Source organism: Piliocolobus tephrosceles, chromosome 6 (genome assembly GCF_002776525.5).
Source record: "Piliocolobus tephrosceles isolate RC106 chromosome 6, ASM277652v3, whole genome shotgun sequence".
NCBI classification, from domain to species: domain Eukaryota; kingdom Metazoa; phylum Chordata; class Mammalia; order Primates; family Cercopithecidae; genus Piliocolobus; species Piliocolobus tephrosceles.
In genome coordinates, this window is record NC_045439.1 from 27,836,444 (window position 1) to 27,863,983 (window position 27,540).

The window sequence follows — 27,540 nt, forward strand, 5'->3', positions numbered from 1 at the left end:
GAAAGCAGAAAGTTCTCACTATAAATCTCTGTTGTCTCTAGTATGTAACTTGAAAGTTGTAAAATAAGAAAACAAAACAAAACAAGTTTAGCCAAACGGAGATACTTAAAAAAAAAAAAAAGAAAAGAAAAGCAATTTTTGGGGGAAAAAAACTGAAAACTAGAGAAAAGGAAGCCTTTCCCACAAAATTCAAGCAAATATCATTTTTAGGACAAGGGCATCCCCTTCCGTTTTTTTTTTTTTTTTTTTTTTTTAAGAAAAAGAAAGGCTTGCATTTAATTCAACAAAAATCTTAAAAGAAGAAATGAGTCTAAAGAGGATAAGGGGGGGGGTTGGAGAGGAAAACGGGGGCAACACACGGCAAACCCAAAAAAAGAGACAATAAGAATGATATCTACCAGACAATGTAGTTTGTTTACCATAGCGTGTCCGATGCCTGAGTGCTTTGCGGAGAAGGGGGAAGAAAGGAAATTAAAAATTGTGAACAGAACGATTGTTAATCAAAAAAACTAAAAACAAAGATGAGTCGTTAGGGTGTTAGTACATTAGTCGGTTAGTAAAATGACACACTGCATGAATGATCTTGTGTTAGTTTATCAAAAAAAAGGCACCCGACACAGAAAAAGAGAGTGGGGGGAAGACAATGAGACCAGGACTCTATGGAAAACCATGCCACCTGGGGCACAGCCAGAAAAGGAGCTGTAGTCTACATGCCATTGCAGCTCCCTGCTTCTTCCAAATCTCTCTCAGACCAGACCTCACCCGCTACAATTAGCACCATACTTACTTCCCAAGGACTCTTCTGAATGGACACCGCCCACTCCCTTCCCACCCTCTAACACAAACCCATTCCACCTCTTCCGAAAGGAAAGACCCCCAACAGGTACCATTCCACATGTAGATAAATAGATACAAAGAACTGAAATACAAATATTTTGCGGTTTATTTTTTTCACATCTGACTATGACTACAAGGTAGATAAATGATCATGACTTCCTCCCAAAACGGAAAAAACTTAAACCATTTACAGATCAAACCTAGCATAGAAAGTCTGCCTTATGTAGTGTACTGTAGGTTTCCACAGATAATTAAACATCTACGACCTACTTGATTTTTGTGGATATGTGCAACCAGAGAGGAACATTTTTCTTTCAGTTTAGAATTAATAGAATGCATCAAAAAAGTTAGAATCTTCTTTATTACCCAATAAGGTCATCAATTTGTTCACTTTGCCAGAATGCTTTGGAATCTCTTTCCCCCAATTCCTCTTGAACAACGCTTTTCAAGCTTTTACGTAATTTATTGTGTGGATAGGAGGGAAGACTGGCAGGTTAAACATGATTAGAAAAGCCCTCTGGAAGATTGGAAGACTGGTAACCTCAGTTTTGTGTTTGTGGTTTAACAAAAGTTAACACGTAGAGGTAAAGCCATGAAAGTTATAGCCATGACCTTGGAGTTAGGCAAGGTCAAGGACCAATTACCACCCCCTACCACATACAAACACACAAATTCCTCACTACCTTGGTCCCTAATCCCAGTTATAGTTTGCAATAGATACAGGTAGTCCACATTCCTTCCTTTAATTGTAAGCCATAACAAAATACCTGGCCTTGGTCCTGACCTGGCTTAACGGCAAAACCATGAATACATGATCATGAAGGAAGAAATGAGGAGAGTTCTGCTCCATTTGGTAATAAGTACTCCAGGAAACCCCAGGTAAACTTTACTCAGATGAATTTTTGCCATAAAAGCCATTCAATCTTACCAAAAATATGAATGAATAAGGCTGCTATAAGTTTGTTGTCAAATATTTATGGAGCTATTTATAGTTTAATTGAAATAGACAGGAATGTCCCACCATTCAAATGTATCCTAGGGAACTCAAACAGATGTTATAAATATTATTTTAATGGGCAAAATAATAATCTTACATTATTCACATTAAAATAATTGAATTTGCAAAATCAACTTTGCTTTTCAGAGATTTTCCTCTTTCAATAAATTGCATTTGGTTGCAAAATTTAGTCAGAATTTCAATGAGGTTCAATTTTAGGTTCACTTTCTCACAGAAGATTAATACTCCCTCTGCCAAAAAATACCCCCAATACTGTAGGGCCTCTGTACCCCTGTCTAGCACAGAGAATTGCACTTAGCTGCACCCTGGGCACCAGACAGATGCAGTCACCTTTGAAACAGAATGCTCAGCCTGTAGATCATGTGCACGTCACAGTACGTCTATACCCAGACCACGGATGAGCTCATAATCCTTCTGGAACATAAGGTGCTTTGCATATTTAGCCACCACACATGGCTGCGGAAGATTGTAATCACCATTTTGCAAATGGAGACTGTGGTGGAGAAAGGTCAAATGGCTTGCCCAAGGGCACAGAGCAGAGTTGGGCCTTAGAGCAGGAGGGCCAGGGGTGGGAAAAACATCCAGGGTAGTTTTCCTCTAGCTGCTCTGATTAAAACAGCACAAACAATATTTGAATTACAGTTTGGTTTATCCTCTCTCCATTTAAAGGACTTAAGTGGGCCTGATACTATTTTAGAAAAGTGTTTTTAGTAGAAACAGAAGTGAGCCTTTCACACGAGAATTGGAATCATTCCAGAATGGCAAGGAAGGGTGGTGGGAGAGAGTTAGAGAAACAAATTGGTGAGAACCATGACCTGATTGTGCTCTGAAGTACATGAAAAGTCTCTCCTCCACTGATTAATGCCTAAAGGGTGTTATTTTGTACCTGCCAATCAAAACTAGCAAAAGGTTGTATTTCACTTTTAGGTCTAGTCTTTGCAGCTCACATGTAACAAGCCCTTATGTATCAGCAAATGGATATTTGATTTGGGTTCTCTTGAGAGTTGAGATGTTCTCTCCTGGGTAAGTATGGATGGGGAATGATGAAAGAAGATATTAGCAATAGAGGTCTTTGGCCTTAGAGGAAAAACACAGAACAATATTCAAAAATATCAGATTCATGAATGTCGAGATGATTGGGGACTCTAAGTCTTATGTCATTTGGCATTTTTACCTGAGATAACTGTAATCTCCCAACAGGATGGCTTCCTTGACATACCTAAGTGTGGAAATGTGTTTCAAATGTGTGCCAGCCTATACCATTTGTTTGGCATTAGTAAGGAGTTACACTTTTATCAAACAGAAAACGTAGGCAAACACCTATCATTTCTTATGCTTTCACATTGACATTAGAAGGCATTAGATCAATCATATGGCAGAAGGAAATTTGGTAAGCACTTTTTGATAAGCACTTCAGAAGGTATAGTGTTTTCTGGTTAATAAAGCCTGGATACCATCCAACTGGGTTTAATGATAGATTAGCAAATAGGAAAAACAAGTAACAATGGCAACCTGGAAAAGTCAGCCTCGGCACAGACTTTGATTTTTATAGGAAATGGTTTTCTTTTACTGACGTGGGCTGATGAGGTATTATTATTGTTATCATTATTATTAGTCATGAAATTGAAAACAACTTCACTTGGCTAAGGCTTTCTGAGAATGTTGTCACCTGACGGAGGTGCCTGCTTAGAATCGGCAAGCGATGGGACTTCCCAAGCACGGACAGAACCAGGAAAGGCTGCTCCAAAGTTGACTTTTTTATTTGGGTCCTTCCACTTTCCAGGCCTCCCAGTCAACTGAAGAGTCTCGGAGGGAGAGACAGGGGCAATAGAGTAGGACCGCCGCATCAAGGAACAGAGAAACAGAGGAATTCAGAAAGATCCCGGCTAATTAATTCCAAAGCTAGAGATTAACGTAAAAGAAAAAAAATAGTTGGGAAAGAGTAGTAAATTAAAAGAGAAAAAGGAAGACTTTTTCTGGAAGGAATTAAAATTATGGCATCGTGGCAATGGCTAACTTAATTAAAAAGAAAAACATATATTCAAAGAATGAGGAAAATCTACGAACCTGCAGAAACAAAATGCCGTCCCTAATTGAATTTAACAATAATACGATAAGATTCAAATGTAATTAAGAAAATAATAAAAGGAAAGCAGAATAATAGGAATGAAAGTACTTACAACTTTTATTATCTATACAACTGAGTTTTTTTTTTTTTTTTCTTAAATAACAAGCACAGAGGGAGAATTGAAGTATGCGGAGAAACATATTTTAATAATTTTCCATGTGAAATTGCGAAGACTGGGAGAAAGTTAGACTTTAACATCTCTATCCCTGAATCTCCACCCCTCTCCACCTCACACCCATCACCTGCTTCACAAACTTACTACCCAGCCACCTAAGATGAGCCTTCCAGGCATTCTCTCCCCTCAGCCATTACCTGCCGGAGGTTGCGTGTCACTTTGACATCATGCCAGGCGTTGTCATTGAATTTTCCATTCACTGGCTCCACAATGGCCTCAAAGGCCCCGGACCCCAGGTTAATGACCAAGGAGACCGCACCATCCTTCAGAGCCAGGTTGACATAGTCAGCCGACTTGCCCGTGTGGAGGATGAGGCCGTTACGCTGCCAGGTCTTAAAGGAGAGGGTGATTTCATCACTGCTGCTCTGGATTGGATTCTGAGACAGGTCGTAGCACAGATACTCTGAGCCTCGGAAAGTGGCCACATTCTCCTCTCGAGCTATAGGAAAAGAAAAGAGGAAAGCAGTCAACACTTGTCTGGCAAGAGTCAGATCTATGCAAATACCAAAGAGAACACACCGCAGGGGTACTGCCCCTGTTCTTGTGCTAATACCAACACAGCACTCCCTTCCATTCTTCCACAAGTCGTATATCCAAACACCCGGGAAACTAGCAGCAGGGGTGACTGCAGAGAAACGACGTGTCCACAGGAGGGTAGAAGACAAACAAGATGGTGCAAAAGAGCTTGCTGCCTTTCCTTCACATTTTCTCAAAGAAAAACCTAAAGGGAGGTTTCATGCAAAATGATCAAGTGAGGCTCAAGTTGCTTTTGCTTCAGGAATTGCTTTTAAATGCTTGTAGAAGAGCTGGTTTAGAATGGATAATTAACTGTTCTGACAAAGGACTCTTTAGCTTCAGGTAGCTTTTATTGACCAATAACTAAAAAATCAATTACCCTGAAAGATCTGGCTCTGATTTTCATCCATCAATACTCAGCTAACTTTGGTTTCTATAGTACAGTCCCAAGCCCCGTGGAACATGGCTGGGTTGTTAAGTAGGGGGTTAGACCTAAGCAGGTGATATAGCAGGTGAGGAGAAGGGAAGAGAATGCATTTGATATGTTTTGATAAGACAGCAATACCACTGTTAAACTCAAGACTCTCTGCTCTAGGGTATCCTGTTTTAGATGACCCTGGTTGGACTATCCTATGGCCACAGAACTAGGGTTCCACGGGGCCAATATGGCATTCTCTTCTTCCCCACAGAACTATCCTTCCCCACAGAACTAGGGTTCCATGGGGCCAAGATCACATTCTACTGGAGCCCATATTCTCTTTCAAGACAATATTTCATAGACTGGGACCCTGTCATTGCCCACCCAAAAAACCTTAAGCCTGTTTTTCAGGGCTTGTGCAGGCCTCTTCCCTGGATCCATCTTTCTTTTTCCTTCTTTTTCTTTTCTTTTTGAGTCTTGCTCTGTCACCAGGCTGGATTGCAGTGGTGTGATCTCAGCTCACTGCAACATCCGCCTCCCGGGTTCAAGTGATTCTCCTGCCTCAGCCTTCCAAGTAGCTGGGACTACAGGTGTGCAACATCACGCCTGGCTTATTTTTGTATTTTTAGTATAGACAGGGTTTCACCATGTTGACCAGGATTATCTCGATCTCTGGACCTTGTGATTTGCCCACCTTGGCCTCCCAAAGTGTTGGGATTATAGGCATGAGCCACCACGCCCAGCCCTGGATCCATCTTTCTAAAGGCAAACCATACATATTGCAAGGTCTGAGGAGCAGCCATGGGGGACTTCTTGCAGAAATGTGGATAGGGCTTGTCCATTAGGCTGGGGCAACCACATGCATTCATACCAGACCCTTCATGATATAGGACAAAGCCAAAGATGGGAAGAGAAGGGAGTAGACCATGGGCTGAGGACTAGGGGTTGGCTGGTTCCCCCTGTGCTGCTATTTCCCAAGGCAGAACTCCAAGGAATCCAAAAATTCTAAATTTGAACCTGGCTTTCCAAGTAGTTACAAAGGTATATTTGTCAAGGTAAGAGGGTGAAATATATTTTCTTTAATTATTTGTTTTTTCGATTTATAATTTCGACACACAGTGTTATGAAATTCCATTTGTCTTCTTGCCAGATAGCCTTACTTAGAATGGTCTAACTCATACCAGAGTTGGTCAAAAGCTATCAAACGCACCTCATTACCAAAAGAAAATGGCCACAATAGTTGAGATACACAGTTTCCCTCTAAAGATTGGAGGCTACCAAATAAGGTTGAAAGAATTATATTTTCCCTGCCGGCACTACAATCCAGGCTTATTAACCAAAGCCAAGTCCGCTTCAACTCAGATCTGTATCAACCATCACAGCCCCAGGTAAACTTCTTAGGCAAAATAAATATTTTCTCATCATACAGTAAGAGCTGTAAAAAGGAGATGCTTTTATAATGTGAAGAGCCTACTGGCCATTACATATTGTTAAATTAATCTTAGCATTATGAGATTATTAAAACATCAACCTCAGCTTCATACTCCAGGGAATTAAAGAAGAGATCAAGTTTCTCTTGTGTGTTTCAGAGCGTCCCAGTCATATGTGTCTACCTGCATATGTCTGCTTGCACACACACTGGTATAAGCAAAAGAGATCTATTCACCTATAAATGCTCACAGGGTAGCTTGCACATGTATAAGTAGTGAGCACATAACGCATGCTGGATTTTAGCAGAAATAGCCCCCCCCCCCCAAATAATAAAGCAGAGATTCAATACTGTCTGCATGTTTGAAGTAGATCTATCCAATCCCCTAGTGTTCTGTCTATTGTCATGATCTCTCCCCTCATTTCTGAAGAAACGTCTTTGTTAAAATGCAATTGGATAAGCCCCTGTTCAGGAGACCTGGAGGTGACCCTGATCTAGAGTAGAAGGTGACAAATCAAACAGCGTTATCACAACTAAGCTCTTTTTCTACAGACAGGGATGTCCACAGAGCCAACTACTGTGCACATCCTTGGCACCACAAGTGGTATATTAATGGGTGTCTTCTATAAACATTTAAGTTATACCTTGTGTGCCCACTGAACTGAGATAAATGAGTAAGGAAAGTAGTGTCTATAAAGAGAAGCTTAAATTAATCATCCAGTACCCTTCAAAGGGGAAGAGTTTGACACAGAACAGCAAGGCACCAGATATTATTTAATGTGCTACATGGTGCTTAATATTTTTTATATAATTAGAGCAAGGAGTCTGTCAAAATAATAAATTTTAGAGCTATAAGGGATTTTAGAGATGGCCTGATTTAATGCCCTTATTTTATTAAGGAAGAAATTGATGACTAGAAATAAGTGAGTTGCCCAAGACAACACAGTTAGTTTGTGGTACTCTGGGCTTGGGGCACGTCTGGGATTTTCTTAGTTTAAATATTCATTATCTTCCCTTTGCTTATCACTCTGGACATTCTAGATGTTCCTACTTGTCTTGTCAAAGGCCACAAATGATTCCATAGAACTGTGCATTGACTGACAAACCATCCCAAACTTTGAATAAACTGAGCCAGAAACCAATTCCTCTCACCTTACATGAATCACTCATTCACCAAAAGAAATGTTTCCCTAGATTTGTATTTAAAGCAAAAACACTTCTTTTATGTGGGAGGCCATAGGGGGAAAAAATGGCATCAGTGTAGAGAAGAGAATATCACCATAAATAAATAAGAACTAAAACCAATGTGAGGAAGAAAAGGCCTACGCAAATCACATGCATATTTATGCTAATCTCCATGCAAATATACTGATGAAGATTTTATGTGGCCAAGTGCCTTCCTTTGCAAATATTTAACAGAAATTGCTGTAACCATTCACAACCTTCCCAATCTTTTCATCCAACGAAGAATTTTCTCAGTTTACCTCTTCCCAGAGTCAGAGGAGGCTACCAAGATCAGCATTACCCTGTTGGGATATCTCCTCCATTGGTCAACAAACAATAGACAACTGACATCTTCTCCCTAAGTCATATCCTATATAAGCAAACTTATATCATTTTCAAGTGATGGAATAATTTTCCCCTACATGTTATGTTGTAAGAGGCACTAGAAATGCGTAACCCAGTCTTTTTCTTTTTTGAGATGGAGTCTCACTCTGTCACCCAGGCTGGAATGCGGTGGCGTGATCTCAGCTCACTGCAACTTCCACCTTCCAATAACCCAGTCTCTAAAAGTGCAAATCAAGGGCTAGAAAGGAGAAGGAGAAAAAAATGAGGACCTTGAAGAAATCACTGTTTTGTACACTTGCACAACTGACATGATTTTTCTTCTAAGACCACCAATCTATCTTAATTTCCTTCTAGTAGCTGAGACTCAACCACTCTCTTATCACCTTGAAAATCATACTAAGTTGACAGTAACGGTAACTAAAAGGGGCAAAACCAAATAGTGACAAACATGCATTTCTAACCTTGTTCAATCCTTTGAATCCTCCATTAGAAAAAAACAAAATAGCACCCAAAATCTATTTATACTAGGTGTTTATACTGAGAAGGAGGTTGAAGAGACAATGCAGTCACCTTGTATATATTCAAGCTAAATAGGTGGAGAAAATGAATGCAGGGGATTATGTAACACAGTACACAACAGCTTAGCATAAAACTACAGCTTGGCAAGAGAGGAGGCACTGACATAGCTAATGGACTGTTCAGCTCCATTTAAATTATATTATCCCAACGTTTACAATCAATTGCATAAGTGTAAAAATGAAAAGTGTTATTCTCACTGCATGAAAAGCAGAGCTCAACTCTGTATGACAACAAATCATTTATCCATTATTCGTAAGCGTCCAATTGATTAAACACTAGATGCAATCTAGATATATATAATTCAAGATTTTAAATCAGTTTGTATAAGATATATAAAGTACTGATCTTTCAAATGGCTGGATAATTCAATACTGATATATAGTTAGTATTAATAAGCATTTACTTAATTCTGTTCTTCACTCCTTTCCCCCAAAAGACACCCAACTTATAATTTATATATTGTTATCACTCTATTTCTCTGAGAAATTCCAAAGCAGATTAAAATACTCAGTGTTATATTTTATTACTATGCAATCTAAGACGTGTGGGGAAAATGCATATAACTGTTTAATTAGGCCTGCCATTCCTATGGCTTGGTGTCTTAAAAACCCAAACTGGGCTTTGAGGGCAAAAAAATTGAACTTCTATAAGTTACAGGGAACCATTGCATAATTTTACTGAGAGGGATAGAAGGAGTCAGTCTGTATTTTTAAGAGATTGCATCATCTTTTAGAAATACATTTGAACTACTTTTTCAGGGGTTGCCTAGAACTGGTTCAGCCTAGATGTTGATATAGTTCCTGGATATAGTGAGGTTTGCACTTCACTGGGCAAGAATGCAAGCAGAAGTTCCTTGCAGAACAACCTAAGAGAGGCAGAGACACCAGCAAGCCAGAGAACACAGGAGGAAACCAAAGTGTGGATACTTAAGATCCAAGTGCAATCATTGGAAAGCTAAAGACTAAAGGCAAAATTTGACAGAAAAAGACAAAGAATTAGTCAAGAAAGGACTGAAAATGAAAACACGTCAGGCATTGATAAAGAAGGATTCTAAGACCATTTGCAAGCAGGCATCTAGATGTGTCATGGATTTCCAAATGCTTTCTTAATTATTATTGGTATTCTCTCAATGCTCTGTGAGGTCATTTTACTATGATTACACCAATGCGAGGAAATAGAGACACACAGAGTTTACAGGGGCCGTCCAAGGTACTACAGAGTGCCATTTCCAAAACTGTAACGCTATGATTTTCATTCCATTGCTTTTGCTACTACACCATACCACTACTTTGCCAGAAACTCAGATTCCCAAAGCAGATGCCTAGCACCCTATATCTGATATTCTGCAGCTGCATGAAGTTAAATCTGTCGAAAGGTAAAACTAGTGACAATGGTAGGCAAGAGCCCTGGTAGGCAGCAGGAAACCAAGTAGGCAAGTAGGGGAATACATTGACTTTCTTTCCAAATTCTCAGCACCAAGCTGAAAAGAAAAGCCAATCTGAGAAGATAACACTCTTTACCTCCAACAGAGAGCCTTAGAAATGGAATTTTTAGATACTTGGAAGAGCCTGTTAAAATGTTGACCCCTCTGAAGTGGCTGTAGTCAGTGGTCCTGTGAAGAACACCTGCTGAGCTCCAGAAAAGGAGTGGGAGCCAGCTTCCTGATGATGAGCCTCAGAGACACAGCGAAATTGTTCTCATTGTAGCATGCAGCCTTTGTCCTTCAAATTGGCCTCGAACAGCAGCGCAGCGCAGTACTTTAGTCTGTATTCATGCAAAGATAACCTGGCTGCCCATCCTGGCCTGGCCCACCTGGAAACTAATGAGGCACAAAAACACATGGACTACTATTGCCTTGCCTGTTAGGCAAAGAGATGACCTGTGGTCTTGTGGCCATCCTGTGAACTCATTTACTCCCCGTGAAGACAAACCCAGCAGGGGCTATATTGTGCCTTCTCCACCAGTGCAACTGCAATCAGAGGTTGAAGGTTCTCAAGTCATGAACTCACAGATCACCCAATTCTGGCCAGTGCTTTCCAGGCAAAGAAGCCTCAGTAATGACAAAAGAAGTAATGGGTCCAAGGCAAAAGGGTACACAACTGCAGAAATAAATGTCTAGGGAATAAGTCCACGATTGCACAATTCTACTCATTCCTGGGGGATGGAGGGGCTGCATATACCCTCATTGCTGAAAGGTATCTTGAACTAAAACAGCAATTTGAGTATTTTTGCTGGAAAAAAAAAATAAATAAATAAGGCAAGTATGAGTTCATTCCTCTACAAGTCTGTTTCCTTACTACCCAACCTGCTAAGAATCCAACACACCGAACAGGAACACCTACCTCTAAGAGCCTCTTAGGAAGCTGTGAGCAGACATCCAAGTTATCTGCTGAGCTGTGAGATGATCATATTTGCAAAAACGAGGGGAAAGTAGAAATCCTTTCAGTGGAGTGAATTCTATTGTACACTTAATGACATTTCCTGCTAGAATTTAGGGAGGAACAGAATGTGTTAAAAGGCAAAAGACTGCACAAGTGAACTGCACTCTTGGCTCTCCCTGTCTCATTTCCCTTACAATGTATTTTAGGGCCAAAGAAAGCATTAAGAGAGATCAAACTGCAGAGCCATCCCCCAAGGACAAACAACAAAATCCTTTACCTGCCACATCCCATCACACAGGTATTTTAAAAGCAGAGCGTACCAGCAGACAGGAAATTGTGTTGCCCTGAGCAATCCTGCACTACAAAAGAAAACACACAGGAAATCTGACCTCCTGAGGCCATTTCCAACCCTTATCCTCAGACTCTCTGTAGGAAAGATGCAGCAGAGAAATAAATGGACTTTTCCACACTGCCTGGGTCACTCACTAGCCTGCAGATGCTTCTTGAAAGTGATGAGAAGGAAAACAGTAAATCAACTTGTCAGTTGGAAAATAAACAGCCAGCATCCTGGTGAGGGAAGCTGCCTCCGTCCACAGAAGAATGGCCTGGAAAACCACGCTTCACTGAAATCACTAGAAAGCTAATGGTATCGTAAAGACTGAATTGCTGTCAACTGCATTACAATAAAACTTACATTTTTGTTTATTCACTTAAGAAGTAAAGATTCACACAGGTGCCTACTATGTACCAGGTAATATGTTCAGTGCTGAATGCACTTAAGTCACACGGCAACCTTGTAAGTATAAATCATTAGCTGACATTTTACAGAAAAAAAGGAACTGTAAAACTGAGAAATTCTGAATGCCTGCTATGTGCCAGTCCCTGACAACAGATTCATGTTAACAGGGCACTCTGCCTGGCTGAACAGTGGACTTAACGGTATGAACTGTAATGATAAAAGCTTTGAATCAGACAGATGAGGGTTTGACACCCAGCTCTGAAACTTACCTAAATCTATGGAACTCTAGCTTATTACTTAACTTCTCTAACCCTTCTTTCTCTAACTTACAAAATGGGAATAACCATAGTACATATTTCATAGAGTTGCTGTGAGGCAGGAATACAATAAAGTTCTAGGCCCAGTTCCCAGTCATAGAAGTGTTAGCTATCGTTGTTGTTGAGAAGGCATGCACAAGCAAATAATTACCAGTGTAGTTAAGTGTTTGGTAGGTGATATAGGCACACAGAAGAGGGAATAACTGAACCTGGGCATAAGAGAAGGTTCCATACAGGAGGTCATACTTAAAATGTGTCTTGAGTTATGAATAGGAGTTTACCTACAAAGGGAGGAATGAAATGCTAATTAGAAGGAACGGCATATCCATTGGTGTGGTCATTAGAAGAGCATAGAGTATTTAGGAGAAGGTGAAACGTGCAAGGTGGCTAGAGCAATGGACACGTGTATAGGTTCAAGATGCAGACTGGGGCCTTCTCTACAACATTCTTGAGCACTGGGGATGGGGAATTAGCAGAGAAGAAATTCAGCTAATGAGTGACAGAATTATACTTGTATTGTACCAGGGGTCCAGTTTGTGGACAAATGACTAGAGATGTGAAGAGGGAGCCAGGAGACATTTCTAAGATAGGATGGATATTGCTAAAAAATAAAAAATAAAAAAACACAAAACATGAGCCAATTGTTTGCCAATTGTACTGCACACAATTGTACTGCCTGTCTTCCCACTTATAATAGTTTATGTAATATAACGATCCAGGAGACATTTCTAAGATAGGATGGATATTGCTAAAAAAATTAAAAATGTAAAAATAAATACACAACCTGAGCCAATGGTACTGCACACCTGTCTTCCCACTTACAATCATTTATGTAATGTACTGTACATTTTACTTTCCCTCAACCACCAGATCCATACAAGCAAAACTGTAATTATGCTTCTTTCAGTATTCGTTTCTCATTTTAATTGTGGGTCAGTCCATCAAACAAGCATTGAACACAAATAGTGCACTCCATCTTACAGAGGGAATCCATTTCCTTGCCCCCATGACTCCATGTGAACATTTCCTCCCCATTCCCCAGAAGAGAATAATTTTGGAGTAACACTTTGACCATCTCTCCTTTATTCATTCTCCTGCAGTGATTCATCTGCTTGGTGCTGTAGCAAGGGTCTGATACACTAGTTCCCTAGTTAGATAATCAGTACCAGGTGACCTGCCTTTTATTCTATTTCTTTCTACAAGGCTTGTGAGATCTCCTTTAGGCGGTCCCAAGCAGTAATCCTTATCGCAGTAAACTCTGCCCTTATGGAAGAAGGCCTGCAGTTGTCCGGCTCTTCTACCTGTTGCTGAGTAGGTGAGTTTAATTCAAGGGAAAAATTATAAAGAAGCCCAGTTTGACTGCAGTAAAAGCCACATCCTCTAACTCTACCAGCAATAGAACTGATATTTGGATCCTTGACACAATTATGATTTGACTCTTACGTCTTACACAATCAGTTCAGAAATCAAAGGGAAATGTTATGGTTGTCACCTCAGTGCTCAACAAATATTGAAATAGCCACCGAAATAAAGGTATCAGGAGAAATTCAGGATATCAAACTGGTCCTTGGGTTGCTTTCACTATGACTGGAGGGATAACAGGCACATCTGGAGCCACGTGAGTTCAATGACAAGAAAATATATCAATAATTGCAAAGCCAGCTCTAGCCCAAAGTGTTTCCTAAAAATACATTTCTTGAAGTTACACAGAGTAGACGAGTAATTAGGATGGTGGAGAACTTAACCAGAACTGACTTCCACCAAATAAGTTTCACATTGAATTTTAAAGTTTTTGAACAAAAAAAAATTGTAGAATATACACATACCCACAAACTTACATATCCTTTCACCCTTGGCCAAGACCAAAAAGAATCATCAAAAGTACTCAATAACTAAGGCTATTATACCAGAATAGCAAATGCCATGCTGTCACACTACATTCTGTGGACTTCATAAGGACAAAAATGTTAGGAGGGACACAGAGCTGGAAAGGAGAGGTCTGTGTCTCTAGCAACACTGTATATTTTTGTATAATTTTGATATGAACAAAATTAATAATAATGAAAAATATCCACAATGAATCTAGAGCAGGAAGTAGAGTATCTGAAATGTTTTTTTATATATAGTAGCACACATACCAACCCTAATTGCTACCAAAATTAGATACTCACTATATTCACACATACATGTCTAGAAAATAATATAGAAGTCATGAAGGTTTACAGAATTTGGGAAAACTCATACAGATATTTAGGTATTTCAAAGCAATAAGTATGAATTTTTTACCACATGAACTTTAAAATACTTATTTCTATCAAATATCTCTTTAGTCCAAGATGAAAACAAGAATTCTCTGTAACAATTATCACCATAGTGTCAGAAGAAATCTTAGAAGATAATGTAATCTACCTTCCGCCTTAATAAATCTGCAATTAAATTATATTTTCAGTATAACTCCCCACCTTTAAGTATCTAGAGAAAACAAGACAACCAGATATTATGTGAACCTTCCTGATCCTCAAATAGGTAAGTGGGATCTAGAACTGGTACCAAGCTTTGCTTGGGTGATGAACAGGGAAGTATAAGGTGTTAAAGAATTTTACTTAACATGTCCTTCCTTCAGCCCAGAATATATGGAAAATAATGAATATAAATGGTGAGGGGTTGATAAAACTGACCTCCACTAACATATACACATACACACACATAGCTATACAGTGATCACTAATTATTAGATACCACAGCTCTATTCATATGTAACAAGAATAAGAAATATGTATACAGAAAATCTCCCCATCAACTTCAGGTAGTGGTTACTTTGGAGGAAGAAGAGAATAAATGGAACCAGGGAGGTATTCGAACATGACTAAGTCTTTACAAAAAGATATAAAGAAAAAATGGCAAAACATTAAGATTTATTCAATCTGAGTGATGGGTAAAGCAACATATGTAATATCCTCTACTATAGGTTCTATATGTTTTATGTTTGAAATACTTCATCATTTTTTGAAAAGTTAAATCTCTGCTGCCAATAAAACATCTAGCCACCCAATAAATCTTGAATGATTCTTTGGTTATTTGATTTATGAGTGTCAACTTTTTAACCATACTCTGTGAGCTACAATTTTTCTTGCCTTTTCAAAATCTCCTATTTACCCAAATTTGTTAAGTAAAGATCTGCGGAATTGAATTGAAATGAAGTTGAGTTGGTCACAGTGATTTTACAGTTGCCAATTCCTCCTCCTGCCCCATCGTTGCTTTCCCCGCTCTTTCTGGAGACCCACTGCTCAGTGCCTTGGCATCAGAGTTCAGCCTAGCTTCCTAAGGGCAACAGGAGGAAATGTTGCTGGAAGCTGAGGGATGTGGAAGACACGTTAATCTGTTACCATGGGGGAGTTCCACGGCAGAGACAGAGAGTCAAACAAGGCTGGAGTCTGGAATAAGTGACAGGTACATCTGCCACAAGCCTCCTAATGCTTTTCCTTTCCATAGCAGAATAAAATCATGCTAGTTCTTTAAGAAAATCACCCCTGAGAAGCTTAAATCCGTGCCCACCCTCTTAGCCTTCCCCTGAAGGGGGAGGGAGGGCAGCTCAGTTCCTCCTTTGTTAGCACAGTGGGCTCTAGCCTGCAAGTCTAGACAGAGTGGCTTGTTAAAAGGACCTGGAGTCAATGCCTGGACAAGATCAATAAGGCTTTTTATGACACAATGAAAATTTTCTGTTTTGTTAAATGTGGTTAATTTACCACTTCTGCAGTACTCTTAAAGCTTTCAGTGCCAAGGACAAGAGCCCAAGTGATTAAAACCCTGTTCAGAGACACAGACTGGGGAAATTTGCGAATGTGGAGGTGCAAATTCTAGAAACCTGGGCTATGTCTTCTTTTACAGCTACATATGCACTTCCTTTTCCTCCCAAAGAGGTAAATACGGCAGTGAGGAGGAGGAAGCTGATACTGATAAAAATTAAAATTGCCCCATTCCAACGCTTTCAAGAAGGGACTGCTAATTCCCGGGGTCTGAAATAATTAAATGAAAGAATCTGAATGGAGAGGTGGAAAAGGATGGGATATGTTGAAAGGGAGTGTGGAGGGAGAGTTCACTAAAATGGATGCAGACTTAAAAATCAGTGACCTGATTCAAGAAACTTAAATAAAGAAGAAAATCTTTAGTGATTGCATATTCAATTACAGTACTAATATTGTGCATAAAACTAGAAGAAAGTATTTATTTCATTTTTGTCATTTCTTCATCTCAGACTATTACCAGTCTTTTTAAGCATCAAAAGATTTTTTATTTTTGGTATAGCATACAAAGAACAGGAAATTAACATTTATTGAACCTGTATTATGTTCCAATGAAACAAACACAATATACATAGCACTGGACAAGAATTAACCTGTTTTAGTGATTTAAAGTTACAAGAGTTCAAAACAACACAGAACAAATGAATTATTAATAGAGATAGCATATCTACATGCTCATATTTCATCTGAAATGATAATTTTATTAGGATACTTGGTATATTTCTTATTTATCCCTCACAAAAGCTCTGTGAAATAAAGTTTTACTAGCCCATTTTTCAGATGATAAAACTGAGGCTCAGAAGGGACTAAATCCTCTACAATTTCTAGTTGGAAGCAGATCCAAAATACAAGCCAATGTTAACCTCCAAAGACTACATGCTTTCCATTAGATCATGTTGCTTCCTATTTAGTTTGGTGTATCCTTTGAAGACCCCCCCCTGTCAATAATATGCCTGTGGGAGATAAGCTATTCATTTCTTTAAAAAAAAAAAAAGATACACATTCGCATAGCATGTCACGTATTCCAAACCACCTTCACATACATTATCTGACTTTGTAAAGTATAAGCACCCTTCAGTAGCTGTTAAAGGAACCTCTATCTGCTCAACAAGGCTAGATTTTCAGCAAATACTTAGAGGTATTAACCATATACTTGGGGATATAAATATGGATCATAAAACAATAGGAAAAATCATGGGAATTGTGTATATTCACATGATATAAATGCTAAAATAATCTTAATTATGAGAGCATAAATAAGGAAATCCACTTTTTTTTTTTTTTTTTCTTTGAGACAGAGTCTTACTCTGTCACCCAGGCTGGAGCACAGTGGCACAATCTCAGCTGTGCAAGCTCCGCCTCCCTGGTTCACACCATTCTCCTGCCTCAGCCTCCCTAGTAGTAGCTGGGACTACAGGCACCCGCCACCACACCCGGCTAATTTTTTGTATTTCTTAGTAGCGACAGGGTTTCACCGAATTAGCCAGGATGGTCTTGATCTCCTGACCTGATCCTCCTGATCCTCCCGCCTCCACCTCCAAAGTGCTGGGATTACAGGCGTGAGCCTGATACACTGACTCTAATTCTCACTTAACCATTTACAGATGCTGCAACACCCCAACAACCCCATCCATGACCAAACAGCTAGAATCTGAGCTATGACCCCAGAGGGCTAAGGTCAGAAATATGCTCAGGGATTGCACCAAGGTAGCTGCAGAAAGGGAAATGGTTAGTTGATTTGTGATTAAAAAGAACAACAAAACAGAGTATTAAGACTCTCTGACATGAAGACTCAAATTGGTTTAGTTTTGTAGCTTGTAGAGACATTTATGATGGATATTTACATTTCCTATGCTATCATGAAACCAAAATTCTAAACCTCTTCAGAAATACTGGGTATGATTCATCAATTATTTTTTTTATCCATGAGTTATGACAAAACTGTGAATGATTTGGATATCTCAACTATGGGACAAGATCTCAGACTTAGAAAGGTTGTGATATTTGTACATATCAGCAGTTGGTCAAGGTTTCTGACCATACTCTGTAGATGAATGAATCAGAACAAAGAAAAGCAAGAATACTCGGTCAGAATACACAAAAATATTGTCCAGGAATTAAGAAAATGAGGACCAGTGGCTCATCCCTGCCAGATGTAGCGAACTCTCCATGTAGGTATCTGCAAAGATATATCTTGCTACGGATAGAAGTTGAGATGTAACAGGACGTTAAATGAACCTGATTCTCTGATTTAAAGTCCCAGAAACTTGGTCTTACCCGAGTGATTATCTCATGGGCGGCGGACCACACCAACTATAATGAACATGAGACTAGCATAAACAAAAGAATGCCATTAAAATAATTTACAATAAAAACTTACTATCAAAAAACTCTACCATCCACAGACTTAGATTTCAATTATTGATTCCCAAGCAATGGTCTAAGGGAAAGTTTTCATCAATCTATAATACATTTAGAAAAATGGCTGGGAGTGGTGGCTCACGCCTGTAATCCCAACACTTTGAGAGGCCGAGGCGGGTGGATCACGAGGTCAGGAGATCAAGACCATTCTGGCTAACACGGTGAAACCCCATCTCTACAGATACTCGTGAGGCTGAGGCAGGAGAATGGCGTGAACCCGGGAGGTGGAGCTTGCAGTGAGCCGAGATCGTGCCACTGCACTCCAGCCTGGGCGACAGAGCGAGACTCCGTCTCAAAAACAAACAAAATAACAAAATAAAAAAAGAAAAATAAGAAGAGTGTAGTACATTTGTAATAAAAGCTAAATTTATACACTGTTCATTTATTCAACAAATATTTATGTAGGATCTATGCCACACCACACACCGTGCTAGGCACTGGGAACATAGTGAAAAACACATCACTATAGAACCCTTGTAAAATTTACATTCTACTCCTTTCTACTTTTTTGGTTTTGTAATTTCCTGTCTTATAAAACGATGGTGATGATAGACAAAATTTGTTAATGTTATTATTTAAATAAATAGAAAAGTAGTCAACCCTATTTTCTTTTTTCATAAAAATTTTCTTTGTCAACAAGATTCAAAAGTTATAAATAATCTGGGACCAGAGATTCTTTTCTTTGTGAGTTGTCAGTCAGATGTTGGTCTAAACATGGTGCTGTCCTGGAAAGAGGTCCACCAGGTGCTTCAAGTAGAGTAACCAGCCATTCCAATTTGCCTAGAAATGAGAAGTTCACCGGGACTTTCAGTACTAGAATAGCTGGTTCCTAGCAAACCAGGATGGCTGGTCATTCTACATGGATCAGATGTCAGAAGGTAAAAAAATAAAGCACATCAAGTAAAAACTCTCCATTAGCTAGAATCATTGGCAAAGAACAGGCATTGAGTTAGTGGGATGTTTTTGTTAGCTATTAATTTCTAATCATTTTTAAATTTGGCATTTTGGTTTTTGAAGAACTAGTAATCACATGAACAGTATAAGTAATGTATTCATTGCTATGGTATATCACTTTTTAAAGCCATTACTTTCTACTAACCTAAAGTCATCCTATGAATAAGGTGAACTCCCTTTGAGAATTCAGAAGAGTCTGAGATTTCATAGCACCTCACAGTCATCTAACTCATTATCCATGATCATTGTACACCACCATGAATAAACTGCGTTTGCTTTTTCAATTGTTTGAATTTGGGATCACAAGTGTCCTCTGTATTATAAGTAGCTACTTACGTTGTATGGAATGATTTGTACAAACAGAAGTGTTCTCTCAAGGATTACATGGATAACTCCAGGAACAGGCAGAAACTTCACAAAAGCTTTAGGATGGGAGCCTCCAGTGCATCTAGGTTTGGCAGAAAAGATCTGTTCTGCATTCCTGAGTGCTGCTCATTCCTCCTTCCCCTCTATGCTACCCTCCTACGTCTGCTTCAACCAGCTATGAGCATTCATCTCCTGGGGACTTTTGAGCATTCCTCAATGATGTTGTATCACTTTATAAAAGAGTAATGATGTACCACTACCTCGGCTAAAGTAGAAAAGTAAGAAGACATCATAGAAGAAAGGAGAGGGAAAGGAGCCAATACTTATTTTCTCTGTACTACATGCCTGTCATCGCAAGAGGCCCTTTACAAATATTGTCTTCTCAATTCTATAACCTTAGACAGTAAGCATCACTATCACTGTTTCATACCAGGAAACTCCCAGAGCCCCTGAAATGGGGGTGATGATAGTGATGATGCCAGGTACCATTTTTGAAGCTTATTGTGTATCAGGGCTTTATCTCTGGCTTTGTATTAATCTTTCATAGAATCTTCACAACAACCAATTTAGGTATTATTATTATTGACAGTTTTCAAGGAAGGGAGCTGAGATTAAGGGGTCCAGGGCCATCCAATTAGAATAATAATTGACAAGGGAATTTAGAATGAAGCTAGACTTGGGTGTAACTCCAACCTTGTTGCTTCTCCTACTAAAACAAGAGTTTGTTTTGGGTAGAAGTCACTGCAGTGAGAGCAGGAGCTAAGCAATTCACTATATGATCTTCTAGGGCTTCTGTGGTTGCTAGCCTGGACAGTGGCTCTTTCCCAAGGGCTCTCCCAAGGTGACAGAGCTCTAGTTATTACCCTTTGGCTCCCTTTTCTATGACAAGACAGCAGAACTACCAATATAACCAGATGATACCCTTTATGGCCAACATTATCTACCCCAATTCCTCCTTGTACCCAACCATTTTTTTTTTTTTTTTTTTTTTTTTTTGAGACGGAGTCTTGCTGTGTCTCCTGGGCTGGAGTGCAGTGGCCGGATCTCAGCTCACTGCAAGCTCCGCCTCCCGGGTTTTACGCCATTCTCCTGCCTCAGCCTCCGGAGTAGCTGGGACTACAGGCGCCCGCCACCTCGCCCGGCTAGTTTTTGTATTTTTAGTAGAGACGGGGTTTCACCGTGTTAGCCAGGATGGTCTCGATCTCCTGACCTCGTGATCCGCCCGTCTCGGCCTCCCAAAGTGCTGGGATTACAGGCTTGAGCCACCGCGCCCGGCCCTTGTACCCAACCATTACTGGGCTTGACCGAGGAGAGCCAAATACACACAGTTAACTATGTGTTACTTGAAGGCTTTAAGTTACTCACTCACTCAATCATTTTATTCATTCATTCAGCAAACCTTTATTGAGAACACTTGTTGTGTGCCAGGTGGACAGTGAAAAGAGGAGTTCTGTCAGATTTTAGCATGTCATATTTTTCAGGCACATTATGGTAGGAAGTATCCTTAAATCAGGTTATTGTGAAGTATAAAAAAAAAAGTTTTGAAAACATAAAGAATTTGCTGAGCCATATTGACTTATGCCTGCAATCCTGGTGACTCAGGTGGATCACTTGAAGCCAGGAGGTCTAGACCAGCCTGGACAACAAAGAGACCCCATGTCTACAAAAAACAAAAAGATTATCTGGGCATGGTGGCATGTGTCTATATTCCCAGCTACTTAGGAGGCTGAGGCAGGAGTATTGCTTAAGGCCAGGAGTTCGAGGCTGCAGTGAGTCATGATCACACTACTGCACTCCAGCCTGAGTGACAGCATAAGAGTTTGCCTCTTAAAAAAAACAAAAAAAGAATTATGCAATGCCATGGTATTATCCATATCAATTATTATTTTTCCCATTCTGGAAGATGTCCACCATTTCTTTAAAAGCTCTGCAGCACTCCATCATGAATTTTTTTGATAGGCTATTTGGATGAGTTCCAAGGGCTTTGACTTTGGGTTTACCTCAAGGTACTTACATAAAAAGGAATTAACCGGTTTTCACAGCCATGTCCAAGAAGGGGTATGCTCCTCACTTCTACTTTGCAAATGAAATCAGTAAGATGAATTCTAGATATTATCTGTGGAAAGTGCTTTTAAAACCACACATTTTCTACTTCTTTTTATAAGACTAGTAAGTTTAATGCTTTCCCAAAGTAATTAGCAACATACCCAAGACCAGAACCCAGGCTTTCTGGTTTTTATATAAGTGCATTAGTTGTAAAATAACCGTGAGGCAGATATATTAACGGGACAGCTTTGATTTCCAGGATGTTAGATGCCTAATTCCTAGTTGAGTCCTTCCTCCAAGCCTCCTGCATGTGTGCCTCATCCAGATTCACATTTCTACCAATGTCCCAGAGTCACTGGAGCTGGCACTGGGCAGCACCTGCCACTGGAAAAGGGCTCTGGGTAAGTAGTGCACTGCTTAGCGCTCACACAGCCAAGCTGCTCACTTCATATAAGTTGCCTTTTCTACTCACTGAGCTCTTTTTTTCTTCCCCCTGCAACAGTGTTGCCTGTACCACTTCAGGGAAAGAATGCTGCCTAATGACTCCAATCCAATCTCCTGAAGGCCTTATCAGCTGTGTACAGCCCCTCTTCTGACAGCTGACCTTTCCCACTGTGCTCAAGTCTAGGGAAAAACAAAGGCACTGAAACAATTAAAAACAGTGAAAGAAGAGGGAAATTGAAAAAGAAACTCTAGCCTGATGCAGAGCAGTCTAACAAAAATGAAAGAGAGAGAGAGAGAGAAGAGAGAAGGGAGGGAGGGAGAGAGGGAAAGAGAAACAAACAAACAAAAAAGCTAAGAGAGTGAAAAAGGACAAGCTGAAGAAGATTGGATTCTCCCAGACCTCTTTATTTCTCTTCCTGGTGGCCGTAGAAGGTATGAAAGGGCTGTTAATGAATCTGAGAGCTATGCTGGTAGGGGAAAATAAAGAGGACAAGAAAAAGAGAAGCTATGGCATGCAATGGCTTGTGATATATAAAATGCTTCTCCACTCTCTGTGAGGCCTGACAGACATTCCAAGTGATAAGAGTGCTCTAAGCCTCAGTGCTATCTGAAAGACAATCTCCTTTCTTCAATAACACAGAGGAGCCAACCACCTGGCCTCATACCTACCCTCAAAAACCCTCCAGGCAGGGATAGCCCTCTAAAGACCCCATAAGCACATTCCTTTATGTCATCACTCCTTGGCAAACTGCATTCCTCTTCCATCTCATCTGAAATACATGAATAACTTTTATCTAACATTGACACAGACCACTTCGGGAAGATATATGTACATCCATTCACATAGAGGTCAGAACATTCTCGATATTTTGCAATAAAATTACTTGTAAGCAAACATACATTCCTGAATGTCAAAAAAAATATGTAGTTTTAAATTTTTGATATTTATTTTGAAGGGAAAAATAATAACGATTCATCCCTTTAACTCTCTGGATGGAGTTTAGGAAGTACCCATGATGATTGTTTTCTACAGATCTGTGAAAGATGCATTTCATTTTGCTCTCCCTGTTGAATATAACACAAACTATACTGACACAGGTGCCTTTTTAGACATACTTGCAGTGCAATCCTCCCACCCTTGAAGAGATGAGAGCTGTGCACGGTAGTTAAAGCTTACCAAGTAACAAGCTATGTAAAGGGAAGTGAATCTGAGAAGGGTCAGGTGTTGCTGGAGTGCAATTTCCTTTCCTGGGTTCTAAGTGGTTCCCCAGATTGGATGCTACAAGTGCCTTGTTGCCTTAAAAGTTGTTTTTCACTGGCCATAGGGCTGCACTGTTTAATAATAATGGCAATGACCAATTCTAGATGGCTGGTCAATGCTGAGCACCAGGCTTACCTCCTTGCCTGGACTATTGTATGGAGCCGTGACAACTCAGAGACAAGTGCTGTGATAGTCTCTTCTACAGACATGGGAGTTGAGGCTTAGTAAGTTGAGGCTTAGTAACCAATAAGTAAATTGTAAGAGGTAGCATTGAGGATCAAAACCAGGTTTTGCTGACCTCAAATCCTTTATTCACTCTTTACTACTGCCCTGTACTGCCTCACCAGGTAACCTTGAGCCTCATGCACACATGGACTCAGATCCATCAACTGATGCCTGCTCTGAAGCTCCAAATCCTACTTCAGCCTTCCAGGGATGCAAGCCTGGGGAAGTTCTAAGGCTGTGACTGAGTGCTGAGCATCATTTTTCCTACACCTCTGGTGGAGGAATTAACCTGTGTCCTCCCCGTCTGAAGATAAAAATGTTCCCTTTCAGCTCCTATGCATAGGTCTTTCCTGTCCAAGTTCTTCCCAGATGCAGACAACCCAGGCTAAGTCCAAGAGGACCATGCCTCCCTGCAGAGTACAAGGAGGTTGCCAGTAACCTTCCTTTGACGTAAGAGATTAGTATTTCTGGTCTTTGATTAGTCACAAGCTGAATAAAACCAACAACAACAACAACAACAAACCCACAAAAACCAAAATCACAACTCTGGATGCTCTTGCCAAAGCATAGTGTTGGTTGTGGGATCTTACCAAGATTAATACCTTTTGGGTGTGGTGAGTTGGGAGAGAAGCAAGTCCCATGGCTTATCTTATACTCTATCACAGATAAACCTTGAAAGCAAAGAGAATAATCCCTCGTGTTTCTCATAAGATTCAAGCACATTTAAAAAAAATATTGTATTATTCATAACTAGAAGGAAGCTTGGATATGTCCTTAGTCAAATGCCCTAATTTTAAAGATAAGGAACAGGGGCCAGGTGCAGTGGCTCACGCCTGTAATCCCAGCACTTTGGGAGGCCAAGCTGGGCAGATCATGAGGTCAAGAGTTCAAGACTAGCCTGACCAATAAGGTGAAACCCCGTCTCTACTAAAAATGCAAAACTTAGCCAGGCATGGTGGCACATGCCTGTAGTCCCAGCTACTTGGGAGGCAGAGGTAGGAGAATCACTTGAACCTGGGAGGCGGAGGAGCAGTGAGCCCAGATCACGCCACTGCAATCCAGCCTGGGCGACAGAGCGAGACTCCTTCTCAAAACAAACAAACAAACACACACACACACACACACACACACACACACACATACACACATACACACAAAGGAACAGGAAGTCAAGGGGTCAGGAGACTTGGGACTGGGTTACAAAGCTAGCCAGGACTCCCACCCCATCACCTGAGTCCCAGGCCAGGGCTCTTCCCCAGGTTGTCTGCTTATTGCTCTCCAATCTATCCTGCCATCCCAGACTTCCAGATCCTTCTGTTTCCCAGTGCACTTTGCTTGGTCCTGCAATTCTCTTCTGGAAAGGCTGTGTGAGCCTCTTCCCAACAAGAGATGGCAGAGGGGAGCATGTTCCCATTGTGCAGCATCTAGCACCTGACCCCGCCCCTGTGCAGTGGGCATACTGCCCCCCTCTTGCCATGCCAGCTCTCAGCATAATTGTTCACTGCACAACCTTTTCCATCTCTTCATTCATCCATAGCCATTCTTCTGCCTCAAGTGCTTAATAAGCACCCAGTTTGTTAGAGGCATAATAGTTACCTCCACGTGTGAGAAGAATTTTCATTTTTTAAAGGAGGGGCTGTTGCTCAATCCAATGTAATCAAGACATAACTGTGGAATTTCAGGCATCAGAAAGAGGTTTTTTAGAGGGTATGCTCCATGGAGTCCCTCAAATTACATCACCTAGCAACTGCCAGTTCTGACTTTTCATAATGCTTATCCTGACTCCATTTGAGGTGAATATAGCATTTTGACTATTCAGCTATATATGTAAAACAAACGAATCTGAGGTGTCTGCTCTCAATCACAGTCCATAAAAGGTCCTACATTGGGCTGAAAGGGCACAATAATCAAGTCATCTTGTTCATTGGGTAACCAACCCAATAACCAGAAGCCTTATTTCTAAACACTTACTTATTCTTCTTCTAGTCAGATGGTAAGAGGTAATGCTAGTATAGAAAATGATATCTACTACAGAATGGCTATCTACTATAAAAGAATGACTATTCTAAATGAATGGCATCAGCCTGGGCACCGTGGCTCACGCACACCTGTAATCCCAGCACTCTGGGAGGCTGAGATAGGCGGATCACTTGAAGTCAGAAGTTTGAGACCAGCCTGACCAACCATGGTGAAACCCTGGCTCTACTAAAAATACAAAAATTATCCAGGTGTAGTGGCATGTGCCTATAAATACCAGCTACTCAGGAGGCTGAGGCAGGAGAATCGCTTGAACCTGGAAGGTAGAGGTGGCAGCGAGCCGAGATCACACCACTGTACTCCAGCCTGGGCAACAGAGTGAGGCTGTGTCTCAAAAAAAATAAAATAAAATAAAATAAATGAATGGCATCTGTTATAGAATGGCTATTTGCTATAAATGAATGGCATCTACTGTAGCATGGTTATCTACTATGGCCAATTATTTATGCTGTCTGTGGAAGGGAGTGATGGAAGCTAAAACATGTTAGCAAACAAGTCAACTGACAATTTGAGTCATCAGATGCCAGGGGCCAAAAAGAATTTTTCACACATTGGAGATTGTCAAAGGCCTTTCTTAATAAGTAGTTACCTATTTTTAAAACGATTCTCCCTTTCTACTGAAAAGACAGAAGGGTTACTGAAAAATTCTAGAGAATAGAACTATAACTTCTCATGAAATCTGAGTTCTGTAGCCTGAAAGGGAGGAAAATATTGAATTAACATACAGAATGTATAAAGGAAGGCAGTGCTGAAATATTGCTCAGGCTTTGGAGTCAGAAAGAATTTCATCCTTCCTTATAAGTCATGTGATTTTCAGCAAATTACTTAATCTCTTTAAGCTTCAGTTTAGTCATCTGCAAATTAGAGAAAAATAATAATTTATAAGTCCTGGGGTTTTTTATAGAGACAAAGAGACATAATATACAGAAAGCATTGTGCTGGGATCATTAGTAAGTAATTAATAAATGGTACCAGCTTATTAAAAATTGCACTTTAAGTCTTAAAGCAAAATAAGTCATATCAGTTATTTCAAAAGAGCTTAATATAAAACCACAACAATTTTTAAGATAAAGCTTCTGCTTTGCAAAGTTTACCAAATGAAAGCATGAAAAGGTCAAGAAATACAAAATCCAGAATGTTTCTCTCACAAATCTTGCCAACAAATGGTTTTGTGTCAGGAAAATCACTTGCCAACCCTGAGTGCTTCTCCTACTGCGTGCCCAATCACCCGGCACTCACAGAGGTGCTCTCTTTGTACCACTTTAAGAAGACACTTTAAGAGGCAGTATTCATTGTGAGCTATAAGAAAGAATGGATGTCAGTGGAAGACTGTTCACTTTTCCTAGGATTCCTTTCTAAGGCTCAAGATTGCTTTGTGGGACCAGAAGAAGAGAGGATCCTCTGATGGATCCCCAGACCCCAAACACATGTCCTTTGGCTATAGTGAAATGGATCTGCAGTATCACAAAAACAAAAACACAAACAAAAACAAAAACAAGCCAAACAAACAAAAACAGGCTGAATTTTACATAATAAAGTATTTCACTTTCATAAAACATCACAGAACAAAAGATCTGTGAAATGTGGCATGAGATACACCAAAGTACCTTTTCACTGTTCTGCCATGGCCATTTTGGAAATATGTTTGCTTTATTGTTCCAAGTCATGCATGTTTTGTCTTGGGTGAGAATTGAGGACAAGTGAATGCTATTTGAAAGGCTGTCAAACTGGCAGCTGGGTGGGGAGCAGGGGGCAATATTCTCCAAGTTATCACTCATTCTGTAGCACCATGGGGCATTGATCCAGCTCTATCCCATCCCATCCCTTCACTTTAAATTATGAACGTAACTTCCTTAGTTGCCAACCAGAAAAGCCTC

The 27,540-nt window shown here is 40.1% G+C and overlaps 1 protein-coding gene across 4 annotated transcripts in view; it reads right to left on the bottom strand.

Annotated features, from left to right (window-relative positions):
* Positions 1-27,540, bottom strand: part of NRXN3 (neurexin 3) — a 1,617,581-nt gene that overhangs the window by 1,205,806 nt on the left and 384,235 nt on the right. For all 4 annotated transcript variants that reach the window (XM_023185044.1, XM_031935746.1, XM_023185024.1 and 1 more), the window contains one exon: positions 4,296-4,597. Coding sequence is in view for 3 of the 4 variants with exons in the window: in XM_031935746.1 (XP_031791606.1) it covers positions 4,296-4,597 (302 nt within the window). In the remaining variant the exon portion in view is untranslated. The remainder of the gene's footprint in view (positions 1-4,295; positions 4,598-27,540) is intronic.